Source organism: Phocoena phocoena, chromosome 7 (genome assembly GCF_963924675.1).
Source record: "Phocoena phocoena chromosome 7, mPhoPho1.1, whole genome shotgun sequence".
NCBI classification, from domain to species: domain Eukaryota; kingdom Metazoa; phylum Chordata; class Mammalia; order Artiodactyla; family Phocoenidae; genus Phocoena; species Phocoena phocoena.
The window spans coordinates 61,446,995-61,466,020 of record NC_089225.1 but is presented as its reverse complement, the minus strand read 5'-3'; the positions used below and the strand labels follow the sequence as shown (position 1 = coordinate 61,466,020).

At 34.8% G+C, this 19,026-nt stretch overlaps 1 protein-coding gene across 4 annotated transcripts in view; it reads left to right on the top strand.

Moving 5' to 3' along the window:
- The window catches only part of ZNF385B (zinc finger protein 385B), a 312,776-nt gene that overhangs the window by 246,627 nt on the left and 47,123 nt on the right, over positions 1 to 19,026 (top strand). For 3 of the 4 annotated variants that reach the window (XM_065880693.1, XM_065880691.1, XM_065880694.1), the window contains one exon: positions 6,496 to 6,606. In XM_065880693.1, the coding sequence (XP_065736765.1) occupies positions 6,496 to 6,606 (111 nt within the window). Of the gene's footprint in view, positions 1 to 2,677; positions 2,717 to 6,495; positions 6,607 to 19,026 lie in introns of all 4 variants that reach the window. The other variant, XM_065880692.1, reaches the window with a different exon arrangement.

Below are 19,026 nucleotides of genomic sequence, written 5' to 3'. Positions count from 1 at the left end.
TTTTGAAGTAACTTCAGAGAAATATTGCTCTTCAGTGACATAAGCTATCCCTTTTAAAAGTGTCACTTCATGAATATTTGAAGTTCTAATGAGACCCTATTGTCTCACTCTTTTCCATAAGTCCAACAATGAAAAAGGAAGGGATGAAAAAATAGTCATTCTTTTTGTACTACTGTAATTTTACAATATTGCAGTTTAAAAAACTGATGCTTTGCCAAACTTCCAGAAAGCCCTAAGTCACAAGGATTTAGTAGCTGAGATCTGCTTTGCAGAAATCAAGGACAGGTGCAAGTGATGACCATCACCTGCTACGTGTAATCTCTAAGTATTCTGGGAACTTTCTTTTTTTTCTGTGTGCTAGCCCAACAGTTACAACAGGGAAGGAGGACAGGGCAGCCCCAATTTTTATTTATGGCTTTCCTGAAGTAACCCAAGAAGAAATGGGCTTATCTTAAGAAGGGCATAAATCGGTCAGAAAGAGAAAAACTGAGACTCACTTCTCCAGGAAACTTTTACTTAAACACCAAGTAGGGGCTTCCCTGGTGGCACAGTGGTTGAGAATCCACCTGCCAATGCAGGGGCACGGGTTCAATCCCTGGCCCAGGAAGATCCCACATGCTGCGGAGCAACTAAGCCCGTGCACCACAACTACTGAGCCTGCGCTCTAGAGCCCGTATGCCACAACTACTGAGCCCACGTGCCACAACTACTGAAGCCCATGTGCCTAGAGCCTGTGCTTCGCAACAAGAGAAGCCACCGCAATGAGAAGCCTGCACACTGCAATGAAGAGTAGCCCCCGCTCGCTGCAACTAGAGAAAGCCCAGGTGCAGCAACGAAGACCCAACGCAGCCAAAAATAAATAAATTAAAAAAAAAATAGAAATAGAAAAAAAATACATAAAAAAAAAAGCCACCAATAGGCCTTATGTGTAGCTTGACTAGACAGCTGCCCTCCAGGCTGCAGAAATTCTAGGAACACTCCTCCTTTCTTCCCATTTCTCACACTCTACAGCAGTGCCACACATGATACCCAGCATCCCTGCTTGGTGGTCTGTTAGCAGGGAAGAGTTGGGGGAGAGACTCTCGCCTGAGTTTGACTCCTGGCTTCAGACCTACGAACTTGAGGGTGAGAAGTTATTAAACCTCTCAAAGCCTCGGATTCCTCATTTGTAAAAGGAGGATAAAAATGGTATCTGCCTCATGTGATGGTGGAGAGTACACTAGATAATCCCTTAGTATAGTTCCTGGCACGTGGTGAGAGCTCTAAATCTAAGCTGCTGTTATTAAGATGTTTATTATTATAATTACACAGCTAGAGAAAGGAATTAAAAGGCAAATACCCCAGGAGGATAACACATTGATGTCACTGTTAAAGGGAGGATCCTGGATGCTTGAATTGTGAGAAAATCAGAAAAGGAGGGGAAAGTCTAAAGTAGGGGTGGGGCAAGAGGGGACAGACCTTTATGTGCCTTCTCGTGCCTCAGTGTTTTGCTTAATCGCCATCCTTTTTCACTTTTTAGCGTTTACAATAATGTCCTTTCTTGTGTTTGACTCATCCTACCCCATCTAATCTGGGACAATGTCTGAAACGTATTAGGCCTCCAGAAATGTTTGTTGCATGATTGATCTTTAACTTTTTAAAGTCAAAAACCTGGTTTCTACTTCTGTTTAGTAGAAAAGCTAGTATTGCCTACTGTATTGTATAAGTGGTGACCAAATGCTTTTTAGAATGTTGGTTAAAGCAGATAGCTAAGCTTAAGATGAAATGTCCTCATCTTTAAGAATATTATGGATACTCAGCCACATATAAGAAAGACTTGTATCATTCTTGAGCAATCTTTTTTGCTTTTTAATTGAGTGGTGCTTGGTTTACTCCCACACCCAGCCCCACTGGATGGGTAGTGAAGTCATTGTAAGACTCTTACAAGAATACAATTCGAACTTCATCCCCTTGAAAATTATTGAGAAAGGTTTGTAATTTTATTTTCTTTGCCTAAAATTCCATCTAGGAAAGTTATCTCAAATATAAATGTCATCTAGTACTATCATTTGATCATGTCGTCCCTACCTTAGATTCCCTACCCGCCCATAGTCGTCATCCTGACCTTAGTGAAGTGCTGCACTGCGTTTCCTTTCCCTGTGGCTAGGTTTTATTTGCAACTGCATGTGTTTTTATATGATTGCTTACTCTGTGCGGATATAAATTACTTTTTGGAATACTCAGTGAAAGTAGATCTTTTAAAAAGAACTCACACAGATTTGTAGTTCCATAAACTTGGTGAATACATCAAGATATCTGTTTGTTCTTATTTTGATATTGAAAATATAATAGATGGTGTGATAAAGCCACCTTCATTAATTCCTTTTATAAGTACTGTAATAGAATAGTTAATTTGTCCATACATAGCCTGCAATCATCTCCTCAATTCCTGGTAAAAGCCACAACCCCATCTTTCATTTTTATTACCTACCAGTTAATTGCACTAATAGGTTTTGTTTTTCATTTCTACATGACTTTCATTAGCAAAAGTGTTAACTCTTGCTGCTTTTTAGTTAGTAAGCATTTCAGGCTTTTTAATCAGAGATGAGCAAGGAAAATGGATTTTTAAAAATTTTGTGTGAATGTGCTTGCTAGCCTCCAAATTCCAGATGCCTACTTCTGACTTTTACTTTTTTAGAAAAGAAGAGGCTTATTTGGGACCAATAAATTCTGCCAGGTAAGGAATATTGGTAGCTAGAGCTATGTGGTAGGGCTTTTTTCCTTAAAGAAAAGCTTTTTTTAGCATTGTTTACCAGTGAAACAATCTTCTCAATCCACAGACAGCTTTCTTGTGCAGTGTGAACTAGTATGACCTAATCTGAGTATTTAACAAGGCAATTGTTTATTTAAAAGTGATATAAACGTTTTAATAAAAATGTTTAAAAACACTTCAAACATCTTTATTAAAATCTTTAGAACTTCAAGAGTTTGTTGTATAATTGTAGTACCTCCAATAATTTTGCTGAGTACATATGAAATCATTATGGTTTAGATATATAGTTTTGACTATACTAAATTGAATCACATATATTTATCCCATTTTAGGGTTTATGAGAATGTTTTTATTCATCTTGATTGTTTTATTCACCCTGAAAATTGGTGATTGAATAAAAGACTTGCCATTGATTTAGTTATACATATCTCATTATGATTAGAGAAAACTGATTTTGCATTAGTGGAGAAAAAAATTTAAGTTAATATAAATTAACATCATATTTATTATTTTTATCTAATTTTTAGAGTATTGTAGGAATGCTACAAGAAAAAAATTCAGGATTTTACTACTTTATACTTTTAAAAAAGAGAAAGATCTGAAAGCCTTTTCTATGTTATTGCTAATTATGGACCCCACTGAAATGACCCAGGTATTTGTAGTTACTGCATCAGATGGCATATACTCAAAACATCAGCTGGGCAGTGTCTGTTTCAAGATATCAGATGAATTGGCCAATGGAATGTTCTTTCTTATACCATTTAAAGTCTTCTTTCAACTAAATCATGTTCTCCCAAGTGACATTTGAATAAGAAGTATAATTATATAATTCTATGATAAACAGAGAAAGATAAACAAGATTTAGAAAAAAGTAGACCTTTTCTTGAAATACCTATAACAAAATAGAGAATCAAGTGGAAAATAGAAAAATTTTTTCCAAGTGAGAAACATGGAAGATAAAATTTTCATATGATTAGTGGTAAGTCATTCAAAGGATGTAAAGGCAGCAGGAGTTAATGACAGGTGACAAGGAAGGGGGTAAAAGGACTGTGTTTTATGAGGACAAGTAGGATTATATGTGTAAAGTAGAGAAGTCGATTCTAGTTAAGAGTTTCTTGAAGGAACCTCCTTAGTTTGCTTTTCATGGAGCAGATGGCTGGGAACTTGCCTGCCTTAGTATTGGGGGTGCTCAGCCACAACTCACCTTTCAGGAAGAGAATGCTCAGCCTTGGGGAACATAAACAGTATTTTCAGGCTGGTAGGGTACAAATGCGAGATTTGAGTAGACAAATTTGTATCAGGGGTTACTTGAAAAGTTATGTAGGCAGCTAACAATTTCAAAAATGTAAAGAGAATGTTTATATCCAAGGGTTGTGTTGGAGCTCTCAACAGATATCTTTGTTTACTAAAAATTTGGAGCTAAATTTTTGTAGATGTATTTTTGTCTATGTTTCCATATTGCAGTATGGGAATAACTAGGATAGTGCATTTATTTTAGATGATGGAAGTTTTAATTTTTAATGGTAACTTTCAATATACTTTTGAAATGAGTAATAGGAAAGGATATACATTAAAACTATGTTTTCATGCATATTGCTGCTGTTTTTTAAAAGTCTATTTTAATTTGCTTTAAAGAAAAAATGTTAAGTGAATAATAACATATACAATAGTATATAGATACGGCAAAAATAATAAAAGTGGCATGCAGAAAATATGATTAGGAAATATTCATATACTTTTATCTTATATAGTTCACACATCACTAGATGTATTTTTTTAGAGCCTGAGAACAGAAAATATCTCAATAAAATGCTCTCATTTTTTTAACTTTGCAAAACAGTGTAGTTTTTCCATCCTGCCAATATAGTTAGGCTATTTTATTTTTAAGCCTGTCCAAACTGATTTGCCATCTCTAGTAGATCAGAAAGTACAGGTTCATGTTTTGCAAATGGATGAGACTTTAAGTGTATGCACTTGTTAGTAAGAAAGTGAACTAAGGTTTTATTTTCTGATCTTTTGAGATTTTCTTTGCCCATAGAGGGTTTTTTTTAAAATTCTCATTTAATAAAATTTAATACAATCAATTACAACCTTGAGCAAAACAAATCCCCAGATTTTCTAGTAATAATATTTTACATTTAGTGGTTAAATTTTTAAAAATTTTTTCTTAGAGTATAGTTGCTTTATAATGTTGGGTTAGTTTCTGCTGTACAGCAAAGTGAATCAGCTATATGTATACATATATCCCCTCTTTTTTGGATTTCCTTCCTATGTAAGTCACCACAGAACACTGAATAGAGTTCCCTGTGCTATACAGTAGGTTCTCATTAGTTATGTATTTTATACATAGTAGTGTATATATGTCAATCCCAAAGTAGTTAAACATAATACTCTTAACAGTTTTTTCTTTTTCACTTCTTAAGTTATCATACATAAAATTGACTTTTTGGGAATGTGCATAGTTCTTTGAATTTCAACACATGTATAAGTTTGTGTAACCACCACTACAGTCAAGATATAAAATAGTTCTATCACTCCAGAAAACTCCCCTCTTTGACTTTTTTAAGCGTTCCAAACCACATAACTTTTCTTTATAGTGGGAATACACTGTCCTGTCATCTCACTTAAACTTGTAGCAAAAAAAAGAGGCTACTTTACTGTTCAATAATTCTGTAATCCACCCTCTTTTCTAATGTATTTAAGTTCTTCTAACTGCTGATTTTGCACTTTGTTGATTCATACGCCTCATCAGGGATAGTATTCATTTCCCCTCTCTACCAAATATCATCAACTAATCCAGTCCTAAATTCTAACCTCTGGAGATTTCCTAGACAATGGTGTCAATGGATCTGTCCTTGTTCATGTTACATCTGTTTATAAGTTATGCTTTGTTCGTCATTGTTTTTTGAACTGCCAGTTGTCTGACATTAATGCTGGAGATTATTATCTGGAGTACACAAGAGAATCACTGCTGTGTCTCTCTTTTTATAGGCTCTACAGATAGTGTTCTTTCATTTTCCAAATACTTTCATGGCTTTGTGGCATACTTTTTCTATGGTATCACTGTATATTTCTCTGACTGTTTATGGTAAATGCAAACCAAAGAGAGAAAGTCACAGGTTATAAGTCAAAACTTTACTTGATCAGTATTTAAGCAGGGGTTGCATATTAACCAATCTGTTATAGGCATTTGAGTGACATGCATTTCCAGTAGAATGAATATCTAGAGTACATGAACAATAATAAATTATTTTAAAATAAAGGTCAACGTTTTCTGTGTTGTGATAAAGCCTGTCATTTATGACTTTGCCTCAAATAAAAAACTAAGAAACTTATATACATCTGTAACAGTCGTCATTGAAATCATTTCAGACCATCTTAAGTTTATTACCTCACATAGGGAAAACATTAACAAGTTAATTTTAACCCTGATCTTTAGATCTTAAGTTTTCTTGTTCTATGATTCTTTTAAGGTTTTTCAAGGTTTCTTATATAGATATAAGATTTCTTGAAATGTGGTGATTCTCCTGTGATTTTTTTGTGTTACGATTTCGAACCAATTTTTTTGTTTCTATTTTTAATTCCTGGAAATAAGTACATTACTATTGAATGAGAGTCTTTATTATCCTTGTTTGGGAACTAAAAGTTAAAACGTTAAGGAATAATACAGTTACTTTTACTTGCGCACACTATTATCTATCCTTTGAAGTTATAAATTGACTATTTTATCATTTGCTCTTTAGATGGATCCTGTGCAAAAAGCAGTCATTAACCACACATTTGGAGTGTCCATTCCCCCAAAGAAGAAACAAGTTATTTCTTGTAATGTCTGTCAGCTTCGCTTTAACTCGGATGTGAGTATCACCTTTTCATTGCGCTCTGTAGTCTGTCAAGCTCTAAGTCTGATTGTTCTGAATATGTACATCTCTTTGTATTTACATACTCTCTAGCAGCCCCTCCAATTGATGGCCCACTTATTTCAGTGTGCTAGATTTTCAAGGGATTTGGATTCAGCATTAGAAACTTGAACAACAGAGTGGCTAATGTCAAAAATCAAGGATTTCTCTATGTAATCAGTCTCACCTATACCATTTTACACTTAATCCCACCAGTTATATTTACTTTTCAAAAATACTTGAATAGCAGAAAATATTTTTAAAAGTTTAAAATGCAATGAAAATATGAAAAAAATGCAATGAATGTTGAAGAAAACCATTGTTATTACTCTTGATAACAAGTGTCACGTTATATGTGTGTGTGCCAAATCATATTAAATACCTGAGAGAATAGTTTATTATACAATTTATATTTTCCCAGACTATGGAAATACAGGGAAAGCTTTGTAAATTATTTTATCTGGCAAGCATAACCATCCTGTTAAGAAAAATGATAACAAGAAAAGGGTACAAATCAATATTTTATGAAAGTCGATTTTAAAATGTAGAATAAAATAACATAAAATCAAAATAAATAATATTAGAATATTTATAATACCCAATGACCAAGTAAAGCCAATGAGCAATGCAAATCTGAATCTGGCGGCTGCATATTGTATGTGATATTTCCCAAGTTACTTCACAGTAGAAGTCATTTTGCCAAGAGTGTATTATACGATTCATGAGTTTTGGAAATACTAAAATAATAAATATTTTTGTTTGAATATCCATTAAATGATACTTTGATAATTCTACACAGGAAACATAATGAAAATTATAGTCATTGGAAAAGAGGAGATATGCTTTTCATGATTTATAAAAGTATATTTAATGCAATTTCAACCAAACATCCAATAACTTTTTTGGGCACCTGATAAAATCTTTCTCAAATTCCTTATTCAAGAATTAAAATGTTCCTAAATAAATTGAGAAATATGTAGTACCAATTCATTCAAAGTCTCATTATTGTTAAGATGTCATTTCTCCCCAGATTGATCTATAGACCCAGCACAACCCAGATAAAAATCCTAGAAGGCTTTTTTGTGGAAAATGCCAAGCTATTTCTTAAATATACATAGAAAAGAAAAGCCCTATAATAGCCAAAATGTTTTTTAGGAAAGAACAAAGTTTGAGAACTTATGCTTCTTGATTTTAATACTTACTGTAAAACCTATAGTAATCAAGACTGCAATACTGGTGAAAGAACAGTAGACATATTAATCAATAGAATAGAATAGACCTGCACCTGTACGGTCAGTTGATCTTCAATAAACCTGCAAAGACAGTTCAATGGAGAAAGGCTAATCTTTGCAACAAATAGTGCAATTGGATATCCACTTGTAAATTTAAAAAAAGAACCTTGACTGGTACTTCACACAAAATATAAAAGTTATTTCAAATAGATCATATATATATATATATATATATATATATATATATATAAAACTATAAACTTAAAACTATAAAACTTCTAGAAGAAAACATAGGAGAAAATTTATGTGACCTTGAGTTAGGCAAAGGTTTCTTAAGAAACAAAAATATGAATTATAAAAATGCTTATATATTAGACTTCATCAAAATTAAAAACTACTCTTCAAATGACACTATCATACTGTTAAGAAATTGAAAAGAAAAGCTACAGACTGGGAGAAAATATTTGTAAAACACATGCCTTGTATGCAGAATATTTAAATAACTTACAACTCAATAATAAATAATAAATGGGCAAAAGATTTGAATAAGCACTTTACCAGAGAAGAAATATGAATGACAGATAAATATGTAAAACAATGCTCAACATCATTAGCCATTAAGGAAATGCAAACCACAATCAGACACTACTATACCTATTAAAATGATGAAAATTAAATAAATTGATATTACCAAGTGGCAAGGATGAGGAGCAACTGGAATTCCCATTCATTGTTGTTGGAAATACGAAATGGTGCAGGTCCTTTAGAAAACAGTTTGGTAGCTATTTATAAGAAATTTTATAATGTTATAGATACGTTTCCCATACAACCCAGCAATCCCACTTCTAGGTATTTATCCAAGAGAAATGAAAACATATGTTCATACACAGGTGTCTTTTATAGTAGCTTTATTCATAATTGCCCCAGACTGAAATTGATCCTAATGTCTATCAACTGATGAATGGATAAACAAACTGTGGTATAGCCATACAATGGAATACTACTCAGCAACAAAAGAAATGATGTACCAATACACCCCACAACATGGATGAATCTCAAAGGCAGTATGCTAAATGAAATAAGTTGGACACAAAGACTATACACTGTATGGTTACACTTATAAAACTTTTGCCAAACACAATACTGTGGGGACAGAAATCAGACCCGTAATTAGCAGCGTCTGAGGGTGGGGTTGGGTCATTGATCACCAAGGGGCATGAGGGAACTTTTTTGGGTGATGTAAATATTTGAAATCTTCATCGTTGTGGTAGTTACACAACTGTTTTTGTTTTTCAAAACTCATAGAACTCAATACCTAAAAAGGAATTTTACTGTATGTAAAGTGTACCTCAGTAAACCTGACTAGAAAAAAATGCAATGTGATAGGAATCGTGAAATATTTTGTAAGTTGAAGACTAATTAATCATAGAGACATACCTACTAGATATATTAAGCTATAATATTACTACTAGATTTAAGGTATAATAATTAAAGGATTTTTTTAAGAAAAAACAGAATAATAAATACTGAAATAGATCCAAGTATATTTAAAAATTTTGCCCACTTATTATCCAAATTTATACAGTCACATAGGGAAATTAACGTCTCTGTAACTTTACAAATATAAAATGAAAATGCTCACTGCTTAACTGGCCACTTACAGAATGAATAACCACCAGAAGACATGCTCCATATTTGGGTTCTAGCATTCCCACTGCAGCAATACCTGATGCTGAAAACATCTCATAATACAATGCAAAGAGATCTCAAAGTAAAATGGCAAAAATCTTGCAAAAGATGAGACTTTCATGAAGTCTATGAATGTCATGTTAGAGAACAGCTTAATACAAAGCCACTGACAAATAAGGATCTGCCTGTTAGAGTTAAAGAAAAGTAACGAGGTTTATGATAGGCTCTGCAAAGCAAAATGTTTTTTTTTTTTTTTTTTTTTTAAAGCAAAATGTTTTGACCATCAAGTGAATAATAAGGACTTTGAGGCAATTATGAATCCCTTGAATTAAAAAAATATATATTGGGGCTTCCCTGGTGGCGCAGTGGTTGAGAGTCCGTCTGCCGATGCAAGGTACACGGGTTTGTGCCCCGGTCCAGGAAGATCCCACATGCCGCTGGGCGGCTGGGCCTGTGAGCCATGGCTGCTGAGCCTGCGCGTCTGGAGCCTGTGCTCCGCAGCAGGAGAGGCCGCAGCAGTGAGAGGCCCGTGTACCGAAAAAAAATTAAAAAAATATACATGGTCCAAAAAGCAAATTAATTTTAAAAGGTACATTGAAAAATCTTGTCCCATCCTATTCCCCATCCTCCCACCCTCCATGCCTTTCCCTGTCTATCTTGTAACCACTTTAATATTTCTTGCCTATCTTTCCTGGGTTTGTTTATGCAGATTGAGATTGAATATGTACTCAATCTCCTCCCTTTTCTACATACAAGGTAGCATACTATTCACACTTTTTTTTGCCCTGCACTGGTTTTACATAACAATATATCCTAGAGAATTTTCCCTATCAGAACATAGCAAGCTCCCCTCACTGTTTTTTATAGATGTGGTAGGCAAAGATGTTCACATCCTAATCTCTGGACTCTTTTACTATATTACCTTGTATGGCAAAGGGGAATTAAGGTAGTAAATGGAATTAAGGGCACTAATCAGCTGACCTTAAAGTAGATTATCTGGGATTTTCCTGCAGGCCCAAAGGCCCTTAAAAATAGAAGAGGGAGGCAAAAGAGGAAGTTAGAGTGATATGATATAAGAACAACTAGACTGGTCGTTGTTGGTTTGAAGGTGTAAGAAGGGGTTGGTTTGAAGGGTGGAAAGCTTCTAGAAGTTGAAAAGTCAAGGAAATTGATTTTCCCCTAGAGCCTCCAAAATAGAATGCAGTCCTGCTGACACCTTGGTTTCAGCCCAATGAAACCCATGTTGGACTTCCGAATTCCAGAACTGTAAGATAATAAATGTGTGTTGTTTTAAGCCACTGAGTTTATGGTAATTTGCTAGTACAGCAATAGAAAACTAATACAGTAGTCTATGTGTAGATGTTCCATAGTTTACTTAACTAGTCCCTTATTGGTGGACACTTAGATTGTTTCTTATCTTTGGAGTTAACATAGATTCTCATAGCCAATAGATACAGATGTAGGACATAAATTTGAGCCTCTTGACTCTAAATCCACAACTCTCCAAAGATACTATGTTGCCTTACAACTTTACTCATTTTCTTAGCATTTATTGTGCTCCTATTTTATGCCAAGCCCTATACATACTAGACTCCAGAGTCTAGCAGCAACTTTTACTAGTAAACAGTGTGAATGAAAGCACGCAAGGATTAACCTTATTAGATCCTCTCAGAACGTATTCCAGGTCTTCTGCTCTGTATTTCATTACTCCATACATAGAAAGGCTGCACAGTGTAAAACACTGGATTAAGAGTCCTTGAATGTGATTTAAATCCTAATTTTGAACTTTGATAAACCACTTCACTACTGTGGGCCTCAGTTTCCTCCTCTGTAATGTAACCTAAAATGGACTACATGATCTTTGGGAGGACCATTCCAGCTCTATGACTGAAAATCATTTCCATGGTATTTCTTTAGAAGGACAGGATATAAACACTTCCATCTTACAGGTGGAATAGGTAAGACTCAGAAAGAATGACTACACGTTTTATTTTTTATTTTTGTCAGTCTTCTGGGGAGAGGTGTGCCAGTCTTCTTTCTACACCCCAGAATTGCTCTAGGAGCAGATTCACCTTTGAATTGAGCTTTATTCGATGTCACTAATTTTCTTTGTATTTACTAACAGGGGCATGGACAGATGTACACACATGAGCACGTGACCACTGGCTTCCTTGTCACCACTCAAAAGCTCTGTTGATAATGGAGAAAGAAATTAAATTTCTGAGTCATGCTTAGACTCTGGGCAGTAAAGCCACAAAGTCTGGATGGCAAATCCACAAGTGTGACATGTACATGTTCTCAGTGTTTAGTAATGGTGCTGTAATCTGCATAACTGAGCTCTGAAACTGAGCATTCTTTATTTGGGGGGAGAGTTTATTATTTTATAATTACCCTATTTTACGTTTTAATGTAAGAATTAAGAAGATGCTCATCCTTATTTTCTTTAATAACATTTCTAAATCAGCCTGAGACTGAATTGGCTTCACTCTTCAGTGTAGAAAATATGTTTATTGAAAAATCTGGGAGGCAGATTTGCTCAGTAAACAGACTACATTCTGACATTCTCCATTACCCATATAAACTGTACCAGGGCAGACTTCATGCATTAAAATTCAATGTGACCTAGTTTAAGTGTCCAGTAGCCCCCTTTGTCCAGCTTTTATCATCTCAGTAGAACTCCACTGTGGGAAAGCAAAAGGCTACAACTTTATTTACACGATACAGCGTTATGCAAATGAGCAAGCATTAATCACAAACATTTCCCAAGTGAATCTTTGCAAATTGACGCCATTAACTTTGCCAGGGGCCAAGCATTGCAGTCCAGGAATAATGTGTCTTTCCAACTGAGTCCCAGACATTTGCACAAATGTGTGCAGCACCCGTGTCCCTAGTTTCTTCTTGGCAACCTTTTTTTTTTTCTAACATGGTTTAAGCTGAGCACTGAATGAAATTATCCTGGGCCTGAATGCTCCCTTCTTCTCCGGTGAACGAGTGCACTGCAACTCTAGTATGGCTATAAATTGTTAAACTTAAATCCGAATCTTTCCCTTTAGCTGGGAAATAATATGTTTCTAGAGTGAAGCCTTGCCAGAGAAATAGGTCTTCTCTACTGTTTCATAGTTAGTTTTAAAGAAGACTCTCAAAATTATTGGACTTTCGGTTTTCATACGAAAAGACTAGAAACTAGAACTTTTAACACAAGCTTTTAAAATATTTTTGAGGCTGACGTTTCTCTTTTTGGCTAGGTTGAAAGTTGGCAGATCCCAAATAATTACTAATTTTTGTATTAATTTCAATTTCTTAGAGAATAGTGGCAGAAGGATAAATGAAACTGATCCTTAAACAGATTTTTACACAAAATCAGGGCAACTTAGTACTCTTAAATGTTTAAAAATAGAGATGATCTTCTTTTATTGTTACTATCTCAGAACAGAATTAATCATAAATACCTTTAACATATGACTGGATCCTTTATGCGTCACGGGCAAATCGAAATGAGAGCACAATGATCTTTTTAATGAAGTTTTATATACTCTAATTCAGGAACTGACCCTGAAATTTTGATACTCAGCATTAATAACACAATTGATTCAGCATGAGATGCAGGGTCCCTAATCGTTGAACCCTAATTTGGAGCTAACTCATTTGACTTTTTGAATTTACACTATTATTTTTTGAATAGCATTATAAATCAAATCATTTATAGTTCAATTTTTTTTTAAATTTTACTTTGTGGTTCCTCTAAGTTTTTAATTTTGTTGTGTTGTTTTTGTGTTTCTTTTGGGTTTTGGTCATCCAATATCTCTATCTCTCATTTTAGACCACTGTTCTTTTTGCTGTGTTCTATTGCCTCATGTCTCAAGACATAAGGAGATGACCTCATTCCATTTCATTGATTTACGTAAGACTCATTAAGTACAAATGGACAGGAAATTAAGGATTTGCTTAGAAGTTAAAATGACAGGGCGACCAGTTATTTGTGTGAACATTTCTGTAGGTGACCTGACTCTCCTATTCTTTCCTGTAAATCTCTCTGAGATTTCAGAAAGTGCAGTCACGCAACAATCACCCTCAATTCCCATGACTGCAATTAGTGTGTAATTGATACATCCGCAATGCTACTTCCCTCTGCATTTGGCATCTTTGTCATCTTGTTTTCATTTGGAGAAGGTTATTTCATATGCTCTCCTGGACCTTTCTGCCCATATCTCTTTTTGTGTAGTTTTAATCTTATGCCCACTTTCTGATTTCCTTAGCAGTTTACATAATACAGTACAAATTCTCTGTCTTGCATAAACAAACTGTTTCCACCCACCATCTGCCACTCAAGAGGCGTTAGTGTTGTTTCTGCTGGAGCCCTGGCATTCTCTGTCATCCAGCAGGGATCTCAGCAGTCATGAGGTTAGGGAGAAAGCCACAAGTTTGGGTCCCACATAAATGCCCTTTCCATGGGCTCTGGGCTGACCCTCCGTCTCCTTTGGCCCCCAGGCCTAACTCCACCTCTCAGCCAGCTGCCATGAGGCAGCAAGTCCCTACAGCAGCTGCGGTTCCTTCCCTGGGAGGTCAAAGCGGCGGGGAAATAAGAACCCCTTAGACGCCTTCTTGGAAGATCTGTCTTGCAGCAAAAGCGGAAGAGGCGCTCAGCTGCAAGGGCACTTGCTTGCGTTTTCTGAAGGATTAGGCTTTTTGTTTATCACCCCATCACACTCTTCTAGGGGACTCTGCATTTTGCTATTGGCTGCCTAGCGCTGGTTTTAACTCTAGAAATTCTGTTCACCAGTTATCAGTGTTTTTCTTTCCCTATTAAAACGTGTTCTCTTCTACTAAGCCATCATGTTCTTCCTTCCTGTGTTCTCTATCTTCTCTTCCCTTCTCCCTCTCCTCTAGCTCTTCTGTTTTCCCCCTCTTCCTCTTTCTCGGGCACAAAAGTACAACAAATACACTATTTTTCCTTTCTCTCATGGACAGTGTCTTTATTAAGCTTTTTTAGGTTAATAACTGGATTCATTGCTTTGAATTCTGAGGCACTTTTCCCTTGAAAAGCCCCTAGAAGGTAATTTTTTTTAAAAAGTATATTGAACATAGTATTTGAAACTCTAACCAACATAATGTTTACAAAAATTTATACTTTATTTCCTGAATTTTCAGACATCGCCTTTGATAACTGACATGTCAAGAAAAACCTTGAACAGTCATCTTCTAATATTTGGCCCTCCTTACATCACCACTCTCAGATATGTCCAACAAATATCTACACATGTGAGGTCTACAGATCAACTTAAACTCTTCCCTCCTCTCACATATACATATACAGTCACTGCCTGCTACCCACACACACCTACTGTATTTCTCTGGAAACCCTTGAGGTAGATAGCAGCTCCTTTAGTCTATTAATTTATACTGTATTTATATTTATATAGTTGTATATAAATTGTGTACACACAGTTACATATAAGTATATATGTGTAATTTGTTGGGTTTTTTTTTTTTTTTTAAGAATTGATGCTGATAAAATGTGAGACGCAGAGTTTTAAGAATACTGGTACCTAGCCTGCTGTTTCACCTATGCTAATATTGGCCTCTCATTCAGAAATGAAATAAGCCATGGAAATTGGTCCTCACTAAAAAGTGAGTTTATGATGAAGGGATTTGGAGAAAGTCATACTCAAACTGAATTCTGCAGCTGATCATTAAATAAAGAAATACCACTGCGATAATACTCTCATTGCTGGGTTGGGAAGTGAAAGCTAGCTGTAAAGTTTACATCTGCTGCTTAAGCAGTACAAATTATTAGATAAATGGATAATTTTGTAAGTTTGAAAAACCAACTGATTCTGTTAAGAAAAAAGGTACTGATGATACAAAGAATCAATAGCATTAAATGGAAATCTAGAAAATGGTAGTCTGCTTTTGTCAAACATTTTACATTTTTCCCATAAATAAGACTATTTCTATTGATTATTAGGTATGGAGGGTAGTGAAGCAGATAGCAGGTAATTAAAAGCATAAATCTCAGGAGCTTGGGAAGGTAATTCTCTGCTTTGCAGGCAGAGCTGACAAAATGATGAACATTTTCTGCTTCAACATGACAGAAATATAGTGTCGTTACAGGGAAAAGGAACATACTGAGCTAAAAGTTGGCTTCAATAGCTGCTGTTTAAGAAAGCTCTTTAAAAAATTTAGTCTGCCTTTTTGAAGCATATAGTAGTTCCTTATTAAATTTTTTAAAAATTGCCTTAAATTAGCACTATAACATTACCAGAATGTCACAGTCTTTCTCAGAACTACCTTATTTTAAGTGGGTATTTGATAATTTAGGACTAATTTTAAATTCATCACTGAAAGAAAGTGAAGATTAGGATAAAAGTGAAGTTTTTAAAAAGTGAGCATTATTCCTTATAAAGACTCTTCAGATCCTATATTTAACTGATGGGGAAGTTATGCAACACATAATTCAATCATTTGGGGCTTTTCTTAAAACACATAGATGCCTCACATGACATATTACTTTAGCTGTTTATATGTGTTTAATAATATTCAAAGTTAGGATGACCCGCCTAATGTGATGTGAGGAACAGTAAATGTGAATGCAAAACCCACCCTCCTGTATCAGAATATGTTCTCAACAGAAAACCATTAAGCATCTATTGATCAGTACTGCAAGCTTTGGTACATTTCCATTAAATATTGGTTTGCTGATCAAATATTAGTAACACCTTTTAAAAAATATTATGGGTGGTCTTTTTTTCCTGTGTAAAATTCCTGTGTTAGTAACTCTTTTAGACAAAATTAAAAGATTCCTGAAAGGATTTTCAGGTCATTTTGTCGTGATTTTTGTCATCTTCCCACTTTGGGGTTGGGAAGGACTGTTGAAGTCTTGTGTATTTTTCCTTTTTGTTTGGTATGGATTTCTCTAGTTAAGACTGGGTGTGGAATCCTTAACAATAAGATCATGTTTCACTCAATTCTTGTGGTTTGGATTCTTCAGCTAAAAATTTATGCAACATACAATTAGAAATCAGGTAAAATTTCTAGGCCGAACACCTGTAGGTTTCCTGAATGATTAGTTCCTGGTTTAAAGTTTGTATTCAGGCTTTATTTAGTACACGTTTGGTTTCCCATAACTTATCTTTTATTTTGTATGCTTGAGTGGGCAATTGGCTATAATTTCACAACCTTTACAACAAGAAAAAAAGTATTACTTATGTAAGACAAAAACAAAACAAAAAAGCTGGATGCAACAAGAAGTAATCGTGCCTACTCCATTGCTTTCAAGCAAGAGGCTGATTTAATACAGTTAGAACATCTTGCAAAAGAGATAACTTTTAACTACTTTCATCTCTCAAGCAGCTTTTTGAATAAAGTGACAGCATTTGCCCCGGAGGAAAGAGAACTTTAGATACGGTCGGTCAGCATAAAGATCAATTTTGGGGTTTTTTTGGGGGGGCGGGAGGGCCTGACTGGCCAAAAGGCACTTTATGAGGCGTGGCTTGTCATGGGGGAGAGGACAGCATATGAAGAAGTACTGCTTTAGCCAATTTCTAAGATTTCAAGCTGGGAAACTTTATTGGAAAAATAGTGTTGCTGATCAATGTGAATTCTTCAAGGGGAGTAAAGAAGCTATCAACTTAGCCAGGGACAGGAAAAGAGTTTCAAAATAGTTCCTGCCTAGAAAGGAAGATTCAGGAAATATAAGACAGGTTCCTTACCCTCATAGACCTGATTATCTAGCTAGGGGAAAAAAACTAATACACTTAGAAACATTGCTCAACTGTGTGATGTGAAGAACAGTATTACTGTTATTACTTATATTAAAGTACCCTGCTGTAGGGTAATATAAATTTAGGAAAGCAGACAGCACATGGGCTAGAATTATCATGAGCAGAAAGCTAGCATTTGACGGATGCCTGTTCTTCTGCCAGGCTCTATCTTATATACTCTCCACATATATTATCTCTGTATTTGTACAGAGGTTCAAGAAAGAAGTAAAACTGTGAAAGGCTTGAGAGATGGTCAGCATTTGATGGCGAGAGAATTAAAGAATTATTAAGTGCTAGAGCTGAAACAAACAGAGCTTCTTGAGGATGTGGTCTATGGATAGGCTGCAGGGGGTCCATGAACTGCGTAAAATTATGCAAATTTTGTCTGTCTGCATACCTGAAACCAGGATCACTTAAGAGGATGGTTGAGATGACTGAAACTTCCATTCCCTCAGAGTGAAATGTTCCACAGCTTCCTTTGGTAACATGTTCCAGGATTTAATCATTTTTAGTATTTCATCTTACCTAAATCTTTATTTAAAAAAAAAAAAGAAAGAAAAAAGAAACCTTGTTCTTTGTCCCCCCTCACTTTAATTCTGTCTTCTAGGGCACATGGAAAACAAATGTTGTATTCACTACTCAGGAAACAGATCTGGTGAACAGAAGCTCCCAAGAATTCTTCACTCTGTTTAGTTTCTGACTTTTGGGGGCTGAGAATATGATTCAACTTTTATTAATTTGTATTTCCTTCAGATAGAAGTGTATTTCAGCTCTTATCAGTGGCATACCTAACATTTCTGACACCAAGAGCAGATCATTTTTTAACATCCCCTCTATAGGACAAAGTCATTTTCAGAAATAATTATGAAATTACATGAATAGTAAGAAAAGCCAAGAAAGAAATTCAGAGACTTTATTAAAGTTTTAATATATTACTATACCCCTAATATTATAGTACAAAAAAGGAAAGTGTTGATCCTTTTTAATTACATTAATGTATTTGTAAATGAGAAAAAATGTAAATCTACATATTATTCTATCACAGTAATGAATAATAACATTACAGTAACAAATAAGTAAATTTTAATAAAATCAAAATTATATAAAAGATACAATTTATATACCTACTAAATTGTACCACTGATATTTTCTTCTTCACTCCTTAGTTTTAAAGCACAGAATAACGTAAAAAGAAGCATAAATTTCAATTTCAAAGCTATTAACCAAAGTCAGTAAAATCCATCATGTATAAGCTAAAATTTATATTTATCAAACAAGAATAATACACCTCACAGTTGGCACTGTTTCACTCTTAAAGTTTAAACACAAATAAAAATTCTAATCAGTCATCTAAAATGAGAGAATTGAAGTATTTCAAGTTCTGTTTTGTCTTTACAGTCTCTGTGCTATCATTCTTTATTTCAAATCAACTATTGAAATGCTAGAATATGAGGGGCACAGAGTTTGCAGACTGATTGCATCTGAAATGAACTTAAACGATTCTTAACCATTAGGAACTTACTTTCAAAATGAGTAGTTGTAGCAGAGTCATTGTGAATTGGGAGTCTGATGATATAGCAAGTTCTCTATATTAACTTCCATGTAGTTAATTAAAAGATAAGTAAAAAGATGTGCTAATTTCAAGTTTACATATATATTATTAAAATTCACTGTAATCACAACTATTGTTTAAAACT